General features: G+C 40.0%; 1 protein-coding gene across 1 annotated transcript in view; it reads right to left on the reverse strand.

Annotated features, from left to right (window-relative positions):
- si:ch73-242m19.1 overlaps positions 1 to 12,355 on the reverse strand; it is a 33,285-nt gene that overhangs the window by 17,039 nt on the left and 3,891 nt on the right. The window contains exons 5-25 of the mRNA XM_031309955.2: positions 11,941 to 12,135; positions 11,762 to 11,855; positions 10,805 to 10,956; positions 9,753 to 9,905; positions 8,976 to 9,077; positions 8,318 to 8,482; positions 8,151 to 8,242; positions 7,508 to 7,643; positions 6,616 to 6,819; positions 6,139 to 6,456; positions 5,626 to 5,826; positions 4,834 to 4,955; positions 4,496 to 4,724; positions 3,337 to 3,539; positions 2,900 to 3,052; positions 2,077 to 2,170; positions 1,855 to 1,989; positions 891 to 1,021; positions 682 to 793; positions 535 to 584; positions 267 to 437 (exon numbers count right to left, since the gene is read on the reverse strand). Of these exons, the coding sequence (XP_031165815.1) occupies positions 267 to 437; positions 535 to 584; positions 682 to 793; positions 891 to 1,021; positions 1,855 to 1,989; positions 2,077 to 2,170; positions 2,900 to 3,052; positions 3,337 to 3,539; positions 4,496 to 4,724; positions 4,834 to 4,955; positions 5,626 to 5,826; positions 6,139 to 6,456; positions 6,616 to 6,819; positions 7,508 to 7,643; positions 8,151 to 8,242; positions 8,318 to 8,482; positions 8,976 to 9,077; positions 9,753 to 9,905; positions 10,805 to 10,956; positions 11,762 to 11,855; positions 11,941 to 12,135 (3,212 nt within the window). The remainder of the gene's footprint in view (positions 1 to 266; positions 438 to 534; positions 585 to 681; positions 794 to 890; positions 1,022 to 1,854; positions 1,990 to 2,076; positions 2,171 to 2,899; positions 3,053 to 3,336; positions 3,540 to 4,495; positions 4,725 to 4,833; positions 4,956 to 5,625; positions 5,827 to 6,138; positions 6,457 to 6,615; positions 6,820 to 7,507; positions 7,644 to 8,150; positions 8,243 to 8,317; positions 8,483 to 8,975; positions 9,078 to 9,752; positions 9,906 to 10,804; positions 10,957 to 11,761; positions 11,856 to 11,940; positions 12,136 to 12,355) is intronic.

Genomic DNA, 12,355 nt, shown 5'->3' on the forward strand with positions numbered 1-12,355 from the left:
CCTGGTGTATATATAATATAAATGCATATTTATAGGGTGTTCATCATAAAAGCTTTTAGGCTGTATATTTAATGGTGTGGTAACCATTTTCAAACATTTTAAACAGGCAACAATTTGACTGGGATAGAAATGTTGATTGTTGAAATAAATTTGGGGTTTAGAGTCTGAGTGCAAGGGTTGCTCTTTTCGTCAGTGCCAACATGTGAGGCGCATACAATTCTTCTATTTTACACATGAACAATGCATACAATTCAAGCTGGTTGTACCTGTGGTCAGAGCAAACTCCAGAATCCAAAATGACTCTGGGCTCTCTGGTTTGACCAATCATGAAGTGGGACTGACGGATGGAGGGGATTTCGTCCAAAATGATGGTTAGATTGTAGTAATATGCCACAATCTGCGCTCTCACACAATACTGAGATATCTGTGTGCTGAATCTGTGGACAGACACATCATTTATCTCCAACATGCTCTTATCTAGAGTGATGTACAGGGAAAAACTTGTCCTGTCTTGTTATGTTTTTATGGACATACTTCTTGAGAAAGTCGATTATGAGCCTCCTTTTGATCTTCGCTGCTTCCTCCTGCGATGTGAGAGAAATTAATTTTACTTCACGGGCAGCCAATCACATTTATCATCCTGCTCAGCCGCCTGAGAATCCACCACTGTGTGCAACTCACTGGGCTTTTTATAAGACCCCCCACGGCCTGTTTCTTCTTCACAAATGAGTTCAGCATCTCGTCACGCTGACCAACTTTTTCCAGCTGGATGGACACAAAGGCTTCCATCAGCCTGGAGTAACAAACAAGACTCAGTTTATTAATAAGCTAGCACTAAGGCACTGCTAATAATAGCCAGTTTAATTTGTTCTGCGAGTGGGGAAGATTACCTCTCCTTGGGAGTGGTGGGAGGTCTTGCTGAGCCTTTGGAGGGTGGAACGTTAGATTTTTCCTGCAGGTTGTTGGTTCCAGGTTTCGAGTCCAATTTGACATCTTTATCAGAATAAAGGGCGACTTCACTCTGAGAATAAATTAGAAAACTGAAACATTTGAACAGCAGTTTATTTATTTTAAAGTGTGACAAATACCAGTGGGGGGAAATGTATTCAGATTATTTGGGGCAGCAGTAGCTCAGTCCATAGGGACTTGGCTTGGGAACCGGAGGGGCCGGTTCAATTCCTGGGCACTGCTGAGGGGTCCTTGAGCAAGGCACGGAACCCCCAACTGCTCAGTGTGCCTTCACTGGCAGCCCCCTCACTTTGCCATCTCTCATTAGTGCATGTATGAGGTCCTGTTTGTGCATGTGTGTGTGTGTGTGTGTGTGTGTGTGTATTTCGGCCTGTGTGTAACGTGTAACAACAGAGTGTAAAAATTTAATTTCCTCCCTGGGGATCAACAAAGTATGCCTTCTTCTTCTTATTTACCAAAAATACTCAATTACAAGTGTAAGTCCAGCATTTAAAATCCTAATAAGTAAAAGTACAGTAGTATTATCAGAAAATGTACTTAAAGTATCAAAAGTAAAAGTACTCATTCATTATGATATTATGACTGCATCAATGTGTTAGCAGCAAGTTATATTTTAGATTTCTCTCTAATCTTAGTTTTTGGTGAGATATTGAATTATACTGATTTGGGTAGTTTCATCAGAATTCAGCAGGATAAATGTCTCTTTGGTGGAACTTTGGTCACAAGCCAAAAATGGTTGGGAACCACTTCTTTAATCTTTAACAATATATCATATAAAAAAAAGCTGAAATATAACTACAGCTGTCAGAAAAATGTGATGAAGTAGAAGAACTAGTACTTGACTAAATGTACTTAGTTACTTTCCATGACTGAAGAAATTCACACCTGAGCTGAAGACGTCTCACTCTCTGCCCTGTGACAAACACAAACCAGCTTCACAGCACTTATCAAAGCGTTCTTCTGTGCAACCTGACAGGCCAGAGTCACCTGCAGGTTTTCTATACTCTGTGTGTTCATAAGCTATGAAGAGAAAAGAAAAGAAATGAATTCAGTCAGTAATAGCTTGATCAATGGCTAAAAAAAAACCTGAATTTAATTTCAACATACATGAATAACTGCCTCCTCTGAGCTGAAGCTGAACCTCCCGATCTGGTTCTCGTCCAGTTCCTGGATGCTCAGAGGCAGGTGGGACGGGCTGAACCTGTGGCGGAGAGCGCACTTTGATTCCATTTCAAACATACTTCACAGCAGAAATAATAAGAGCACATGTTGAGAGGCAAGGCATGCATACGTATATCCTGACCCAGTGTTTCTGAATCGCCTGCTAGACAAATCCCAGCAACTGTTTCATACTAGTAAACAGTGGTGGAAGAAGTATTCAGATCCTTACATAAGTACAAGTACTAATCCCACAATGTAAAAATACTCTGTTACAAGTAAAAGTCCTGCATTGAAAATGTTACTTAAGTAAAAGTATGTAAGTATCATCAATGTACTTAATATATTTAAAGTAAAAGTACTCAATGCAGAAAAATCCTCACATTCTAGAAACTGGAAACAATCAGAACAGTTCTGTCAATCAACTAAGGTTTAATCTGTGAATAATTTCAGCTGGACTTGTAGGCCGTTATATTGTTGGGTAGTTTAATTTATAATAAAACATCGTATTTTATAAACTACATGTGTTTTGTGTGCAAAAACCTAATTTGTAAATTAACTAGTAACTAAAGCTATCAGATTTATGTAGTGGAGTAAAAAGATACAATATTTCTCTATGAAATGTAGTAGAAGTAGAAAGTGGCATGAAAAGATAATACTCAAGTCAAGTACCTAAAATTTTTACTGAAGTACAGTACTTGAGTAAATGTACTTAGTTACATTCTACCATTGCTAGTAAAGAACATGTTGCAGGTACAGCGTAGTTATTTACCTGTCCACAGAGCTGTCATCTTCCAGTATGGCTGTGATGAAAACTGGCCTCTGCTCTGCTTTGTCTTTCTGCGCAGCAACCTCAAAATGCACTGGCCTCAGGTAAAGGTGGAACTCATCAAAGCCGAGCTCTGACGCCACATTTCTGTACAACCTGTGCAGAAGTATTGAACGTTACAGTCTGACATGATACTGAACTGGATAATTTCTGCATGTACAGTCATATTACGAGACCAACATGGCAAATAATTCTTGGCATTTACCTCAACATATACTGTAACTCACTGGTCAATGGAGTTGTGAGTGCACCACTGGAACAAGTCTAGAGTTATTTATGTGGTTCATTTTAACCAATAATTGTAAATAAATTATAGGTGGCCCAACTCTGTCACTGGCCAGCTATTGCTATTTTTCCCCTGGTGTAAGTGTTATCTTAACTGTGCTAGATGTGCAGTCTCTGAGGCCGATTCCAGCAGACGATGGCGGATGGTGACGAGCTCCAGTAGCTTGGAGAAAGTTTCCACGCCATACAACTGTTTCTCTTTTCCCTGCGCCATGTCCTTTTCCTCTGCAGATCTGACTAACAACAGCCCCACCTTTTGGACCAAAATCGGGTCCTCAAAAAACACACCTGAGAACAACTGAGAGCGGAGAAAAGGAAGTTAGACTTATGTGCTTCATTATATGTAGTATGTAAATTGATTTAAAGTTCCCATATTATGCTGAATTTATATATATATTTAAACTTGTATTTTGGGTTTCTACTAGAACATGTGTTCAAAAACACCTTATTTTTCTCATACAGTCTGTCTGAATATACCTGTATTCACCCTCCATCTGAAACGCGCCGTTTCAGCGCCTGTCTCTTTAAGCCCCCCTCCCGAAAAAGGCTAGTCTGCTGTGATTGGTCACTATTTACAGTTCATCCGCATCTGTGCTCTCGGAGTCTCTGCACCATCATTGCAGCCGGGGAGACTGTAACGGCACTGTAGCAGCACTTTCTAAATATAACCTAGTATAGTTGTGACATCACAACCGTACAGAAGTCCTGACAACTCATTTAAAGGCACAGTTTCTGAATATGGGCTGCGTGCATTTCTGTGAGGCTTGAGTGTTTGGATACTTTACAGTAGAGCTGGGCGATATGGAGAGAATCAAATATCACGCTATTTTTGACCAAATACATCGATGTTGATATTGCAGCGATATTGTAGGTTGACTATTGGTGTTTTCACAAAATATTAACACAATGAGAGTTTTGATAAATAATCACCAATAATGTGGATACAATGAATAAAGGCAAATAATAAAACAGCTAGTAGTCTGATAAGTTCAGAAAATAACATCACTTTACTGTAATGCTTCCTTTAAAACCAGGAAAATACACTTTGTCATATTACATTATTATGATATCCAAAATATAAGATGATATCTAGCCTCATATATCGATGTTGATATAATATTGATATATTGCCCAGCCCTACTTTACAGTATTTATATAGCATCTCGACCTGCTTTATAATTTAAAAAGACATGGAAATCTCACTTTTTACAATATGGGACCTTTAAATCGATTTTCAAGAAAAAGAAAACCTACGTCCTTCTGTATCTGAGAGCTGTAGGAGGCTCCGGGTGAAGCCAGGTGGTTCCAGCTCTGCAGGGCCTGCTGCAGGAGCTTCTGTCGCAGGAGGAGTTGGTCAGTGACACTGGCGGCTCGGTGCAGCTGACAGAGCTCTGTGTGAGCCTGAACTAAACCATGGTAGACTGCAGAAGCCAGGCAGAGGGACGGATGAACCTCCAGGAGGAATGTGTTCATCAGTGCAGGGCTGCAAACACAACACAAGAAGGCAAACATGGAATTATTAAGAACACAAAATATAGATAGTTAAAGAAACATACCAAATCCAGGGTAATAAGGCTTCTGTATGTACTTGCCTGCTGCCTCCAAGTGAGACCAGATGTTTGGGAATGTATTTTGGTGGGAGGCCAAAGTCATGAACGCAGCCATTGCCATCATCTCTCCAGATGTGTTGGAGATACTGCCGCTGTTTTTCAATCTGATAGGGTGTTTAGTATCCAAGAGGAAATTTACACATCAAGATTAGTTTAAAAAAAGCTAATCTTTTTCCACAAAACACCAGTTATTATATTTAAACTATGGCTGCAACAATTACGTTCATGATTGATTGATCTGCTGATTAGTTTCTTGATTAATAGATTCATTGTTTAGCCTATGAAATGTCATTTATTGGTAAAAAAAAATGCTAATCTCAATTTCCCAGAGCCCAAAGTAAAGTCTCTAAAATGCTTGTTTTGTTCAACATGAGCAAATGTGCATTCCATTAATAGCTGGAACGAGCAAATATTTGACTAAAAAGATTTATCAATTATCAAAATAGTTGCCAATTAATTTTCGTTCAATTGTCTAATACATTGGTTCCCAAACTGGGGTATGTATACCCCAGGGGATACGCAAAGTGATATACAGTTGGGGGTATGCGAACACAATAATATTAGATTACTCATCATTACTCATATAAGAGTGTGGGGGCGGGGAGTACGTAGCTGGAGGTTAAAGGGGTACGGAACTGTAAAAAGTTTGGGAAACACTGGTCTAATAAATCATTTGAACTTTAACTGTTTAACTGTTGGATCTCTAATTCGATATGTTTGCATTCTGCACATTCACACATGAACACAATCCTTTTGCAGACTTTGTGTTTTCACCTGATTGTCCAAAATGTCTCTGATCAGCTGCTGGTGGCTCTGCAGGCAGCCTATCTCTGCCCTGTAGGCCTGAACAAAATAATTCTGGTTCAGGTCCAGTTGTGGCCGACAGTGCATGATGTCAGTAATGACTCCAGCCAATGCAAACCTCTCCTCTGTCCCTGCTGTATGCTGGTAGGCCTCAAAGTAACAGTTCAAGAGCTGGAGAACGAGGAGACACCAAAAGTTAATAAACATTGTTGATCTATGAACCTGACTGGCTTTGAAAAATGAGAAATTAAGCAAATTAGGCAAATACATATTTCCAGTTGAGAGATACGAAGAAAAAGATTATTTAATCTCAAAGTTGGTGCAATAAAATTTGCTAAAATGTACATAAAGTGCTTTAAAAGGTGTATCAGAAATACCGTACATTCAGTGACTGATAATACGAATCAAGTAAATGAAAAAGACAGCTGACAAAGAGACATGAAAAGCAAATGAACGCGTCCACAGTCATTTTTATCACTATACCTGCACTTTGCTCTCCAAAAACTCTGTCTCACATGTCCATAAGTCGAGCAGCACTGCAACACGGTCAACATCCGCTCCGGCCCAGGAGTGGATGTCCGCTGTCGAGGCATTTCCCATCTTCTTAATCCTGTCTCTCTGGATGAAGCGTGAGCCGACTAGAAGCAGCTCGTCCTCCAGCTCCTCCAGGTCCTTCAGAGCAGTGTCGTACACAATGTAAAACCCTCTCTGATCCTGAGTGTGGACCAATCGCTCCTCTGCGCTGTAAAAATCATGAAGGTTCTCCACCTCTGCAAACTCCATGAACTCTGAGCAATGGACCTGGAATATACAGTAAAGTCACATACTGTATATAAATGCAAACAGGAGAGATCATAAACAGATGGATATTTCTGAACCTTTTAGAGAAGCTTGGAGGTTCAAAGACGATAAAATCATGTTCTCAGGAATCAGCTGCTGTATACTTTAATATGTTCTTACCTTACAGTCAACAGGAGTGTTGTGGCTGTAGTGGAGCGAGCCGAGACCTTCTGTCTCCCCTCTTCCTCCTCTGGCTGCGTTCATCCAGCCAGTTTCCTCGGCTGTGCTGCACAGCTCCCCTTCCTCCAGCTGCAGACCTGCTAGGTCAAAGGTCAAAGTCCTCTCCACAGAGCGCAGGTAGTTCAGCAACCCAAGAGAGATGCGCTGCGGACAGGACAAGTACATTTCGTTTTAAAAAACCTTTTTTCCTTTTTATTCAGCTGATTTTTTTGGCAAGCAACATCCAGTACACATTCAAGCTACATCTTAACGTGCTACAGTTTGCCTAGTCTGGATCGACGAAAGTTAATTTCCTGGATAATCGCCGGAACACTCAGTGTTGCCAGATATTCTGCCGGATGTCCCTTGCCTTCTAAACTCAAGCTACACGCTGAAAATTGATTATTTTGAAGAAAATGTGGATTGTACAACAAGGCAGGCCTGCTTGGTTCTTTCAGGGAATAAGTGTAAAGACTTATAACGAATATGTTTAAGGTTACGGCATTTACTCTCTAACTGGGAAATTTTGGGACCGACTGGCAGGGATTGCTATGGACGAAGTACACACAGCGATTACTGTATTGTGTGAACAATTAACTTCATTTAATAATATATGTGGCTTTTTCTTTTGCGGGGTGCAAATGTTCCACCAAATCAAGTTCCTTCCCGAGACTATTTTGCAGAGCAAGTGTGGTTGCGACCGGAGCTTAGCACCGACCAAGACGATTGTGATTGGTTTAAAGAAAGGAAAACAACCCAAAACTGTTATTCTCTTATCCAGGAATGTATGTGTGGTGTAGCCAGACCTTACTCAAGATTATGCCTGGCACTGCGAGACTACTGAATGCCTCACCTGGAGCTGTCTGAGTTTGAGATGACGCAGGTGAACCAGAGACAGGTAAGCACCTCTAGTTATGATGGGATCTGAGGTTCCCTCCTCTAAACTGTCATCCAGACCCAGGAGCTTCAGGCTGTCCTCGAAGGAGTACCTGTGATTTATAGAGGGAGCAAAGGCAAAGAAAACTGAATACTCCCATGAAAAGTGGCTGATTTATATTTATATGATTTAGATGATTTATATGACCTATTCCTTCCTTCTCAACAATTATTGTATATTTTTTGTAAATTTCTAAATTCTATTGTATTGTTATACTGCATACTTAACAGTATTTTTTATTTATTTATATACTGTCCTTTCTGTTTTTATTCTTATGTTAAGTGAGTGTTGTACTTTGACAGCAAAGATTAACCAGAGTCAAATTCCTTGTTTGTTTGCGTAAACCTGGCCAATAAAGCTGATTCTGATTCTGATTAATCAAGAGGTCAACCAAGAACAAACCCAGAAGCCTTTAAAGATTATACTTTTGGGGCATTTTTAGGCCTTTATTTCTATAGGACAGCTTAGACTTGAAAGGGGAGAGAGAGAGGGAATGACATGCAGCAAAGGGCCGCAGGTCGGAGTTGAACCCACGGCCGCTGCATCGAGTGATACACACCTTTCATTTGTTGCACTTGAGGTTTGACTCTTCAAACTCTTCTTATCATGGCCTGCACTGGCTCCAGATCTGGTTGACTGATCATGTGTTTCCTAACAAGAAAAATGTGGCTTTTAATATAATGTCTTCCAAAAGAGAGAGAGGGTTGATAAGTGGATGGTACGTGCCTGAGTGAGAGAGGCAGCCCTGTAAATACTCGTCCAGATCTCAGAGAGCTTTTGTCGCTTGGTCTTACTGCTGGTTGAGACCGACGAGGTGGGTGCAGATTGTGAGTCGCCAACATGAGCGGCGTGTTCTTTTACAGCCGCGGCCACATGGAGCACATCAGGGACCTGATGAGAACACCAAAAAGCACAACTCGACACCTGATCCACAAGCTTACACCTCCTGATACAAATGTAGGTTGTGTGTGTTATAAAACATGTGAGGCACCAGGTGAGCAGGGTTTACTGCATATGACAGACAGAAACAGAGAAACCTTTTCGCATCAAGGACCCCTAAACTTACACTAATTAGACCACAGACCCCCCATTTGATAAGATTTTGTCCCAGGGTCCCCCATCTGATAGGATTTTTACTTTTACATGTTTTATTACAGAAAGTGTCTGAAACCCATGTACAAAATAATGTCATTGTGTTACTTATAGATGGAATTATAGTGAAAATAAATGATTCCCCTTTTTGCTGGAACCCCCTAAAGGAACCCAGACCCCACTTTGAGAACCACTGGATTAACAGACTAAAAATGACTGTACAGTATATTGATAAACTACTATGTACACATGATAAGTGTATGAAGACATTCAGAGCTGACATTGCAGTTACCTGAAGAAACCTGCTGTGCATCTTCAGCAGCTCATCCACAGATTTCTTTTCCTTCAGCTTTGTGACGAGCTTCTGCTGCCACGGATCCCGTCTGGGCTTCACCTACAAGACAGAATCCAAACAGTAGGGCTGGCTATCCGCAGTGATTACCCAAATCAATTCGGTCCCGATTCAACTAAATTTCCGATTCGATATCGATTAAGTAAGGGAAATTTCAGTTAAAAATACCAACGTTGCTTGGATATAAAAAAGATTCTCAGAGAACTTATGCTGTAAATTGTACAAGCAAGAAGCAACCCTCAAATAGTTTTTATAATGCACCAAGTTAATGTTTACATTAAGAATTGACCCATGTTTGAAGTACTTGTTACCTATACATCAATGGTGAAAAGGCATATATTAAAAGTTTGATTTCTGGATTTTATTAATCGATATCGGATCAATTAAACTAAGATCGATTTTAATTAGAGAATCGATTATTTAAACCCAGCTCTAGTCAGTACCTAGTGTCCTATCACACCACACAAAAAAATCCCTTAAATGCCTATATACAGCAATATTTTTTATAACCTGAAACACAAGAAAGAGTGACGGAGAAAGTACTTGAAAATGGTTTGGATTAAAAAGTGAGGTATAAAAAGTTGTTCCAAATACTACATCAGAAAGTACTAACTGCAGTAAAAATTGTTATGGACACTTCCTGGCAAACCCCAAACACCCAGAAAAACTCTCTTTTTTGTCAAGTCTTTTTTTACCATTTTGTTCATTTACTCTCACCTGAATGAATGGGATCCAGTTGGCCTCCTTCCTCAGAGCCAGGCTCGCACTCTTCCTTCCCCACTGGCTCTCTTTTACCTCTGTACCGTCGTACTGAGGAAACCTTTTCATCTGCTCTTGTTGTCTGAAAATCGTTCTAAACTCCCTCCACACCTGCTGAGACAGATTCAGACTGACATATTGCTGATAACCAACTTGACTGATGCCATTTTCTAAATATTGCAAGGCCTTTGTTTATATGTTGTATCAGTTTTCCACTGGCAGCGGTGGAAGAAGTATTCAGTACTAATACCACACTGTCAAAATACTCCACAAGTAAAAGTCCTGCATTCAAAATCTTACTTAAAAAAAGTATGTAAGTATTATCAGCAACATGTACTTAAAGTATCAAAAGTAAAAGTACAAACTGTGCAGTAAAAAGTTCCCTGTCAGTGTCAATATTGCTGCGGCATTAAGATGTATGTTGCATGTTACTGCTGTAGATGTTTAAGGTTGTGCTAATTTTAAATTATTTATATACTGTTGGGTAGTTTAATGTACAGCAATGCATCATATTCTATAAGATCATCATATCTTTGTAGCGTCGCTGTCCTGTTAGAATCAGGTATCTCTGAAAAGTCAACTTTTCATGAGATAAGAAACACAGCCCTGTTTTCAGCTTTGCGACGATGCTTTTTCCAGCTGATCCAAGAGGGTTCGTAAACAGTTTATTTAGCTTAAGAAGGCAAGGCAGCTTTATTTAGTAGGAGAATTCCCTCAGCCTACAGTTTATCATAAATATTCTCATTCAAAATCACCAAATTTGGAGATACATGGTTTTCACTAGACAGGAAGGGGATGCAAAATTGTAATCTAAAAAGTAACTGAAGCTGTCAGATAACTGTAGTGAAGTAAAAAGTACAATATTTGTCTCTGAGATGTAGTGGAGTAGACGTATAAAGTTGCATAAAATGGTAATTCTCAAATAGAAGTACCTCTAATTTGTACTTAAGTACAGTACTTAAGTAAATGTACTTGGTTACATTCCACCACTGTCCATTGGAAATCATTACCGTGCTGAATAACTCCATCTCGTCTGCGGTAGTCCGGAGTTTACGAGCGTCGTAGGACAGGTGGAAGTGAACGATCAAAGACTGCAGCTCAGGTAGGAACTCCTCCAGGTGAACAGTGTGCAGGGGGACAGTATCAGCCAGTCCTGAAATACCTGTAGTTGAATGGATTCATTGATAAACTGTTGAAACTGTATGAAAAGCTCCTCTCAAAGTTGTGCACACTTACATAGTAGCCTGTGTGGATGCATTTCAAAACTTTGTCCTATTATAGTTACAGCTATTTTTTCATTGTTCTTTATTTTTTTCGCTGCTTAAAATAGGGACTCAGAAATGGAAATGCTGCTTTGCTGATCCATCAAACTACTGGCCAGAACGCCATGAATTTTGATCTAGTTCATTCAGAGGTTGACAAAATAATTTAACCACAAGGTCCATTTAATAGCTGTTCTGATGCTTTTGATCATACCACATGAGCTTTATCAGCAGATTGGGTTTGTCCAGTTGTAGATTCAGATTCAAATTCCTGTCCGTGGTGAGATTTTTTATGTCAATAAACCCTACTGACTTTGGTAACCTCGCCGCGCTTTTCCTCTAGCCTCATCATCACCCAAAAAAACTCCACTTGTACACAAGAAATATCAAAATCTAACAGACAGATTTCCATAACATTTACTGGACATGTTCCCAAGACAAACCCTGTCCATTGTATACGCTGCGTGAGCTTTTCCTCTTGTAAACCATTTCATTTTGATGACTCCTCTATCGTCACCCACAAGGCAAATTTTACATTATACACCCAGATACTAAAAACAACATAACGCAGGAAGGACAGAATACCAAAATATTCAGGATGTTCTGACTTTTAAATAGTGTTATAATGGAGAATTAATGGAGAATTTGTATTTGAGTAAAGTCTCTAAAGGTACATTTTAAGGATACTGCTGCTTTGACTCTTACCGTCAACATGTTGAGTCTTATGTAAAGTTTCCTCAGGAACCTTTGTAGGTGGTTCTTTATCCTTTCTTTCACAAGCTGGTATGTAGTGCAGCACCTGTTCAATTCAAACAAAGAAATCAACATTGTGAAACAGAACATCCAAAGCCAACAGAAACACACGCATTAGAACTGGATTTTACCCTGAGGAAGTTGTGAATGGTCTGAACCGAGTGCAGATGGCAGACCAGCCAGCGCAGGTAAATGACCACATCGTCCTGAGTGAGCAGGGAGGCGGGGTTTCCTCGGCCGGTCAGGATCTTCTCTCTGCATGCTGACAGTCTGCGAGCTCTCTGAACGGCGTCCTCGTACTCACTCGTCAAACATGACACCTGATCCTGAGGGAGAACAAGTTAGTCTGTGATCTGGTGAAGACGAATCAGCTGGAAAACCGTGCGCAGACAATAAAAAGATTATACATTTTTCAAACTGCTTACATTCCATCACAAATCCATCAGTGTTCCTTTGTTTGATTGCGATTGTATTTTTCTCTTCACTCATTCTTTTCAAGACAAGAAAGTGAACGAGAAGAGATTCTCCAACAAACGATTACTTTTA

The sequence above is a fragment of the Sander lucioperca genome, chromosome 18, assembly GCF_008315115.2.
Source record: "Sander lucioperca isolate FBNREF2018 chromosome 18, SLUC_FBN_1.2, whole genome shotgun sequence".
Classification (NCBI taxonomy): Eukaryota; Metazoa; Chordata; class Actinopteri; order Perciformes; family Percidae; genus Sander; species Sander lucioperca.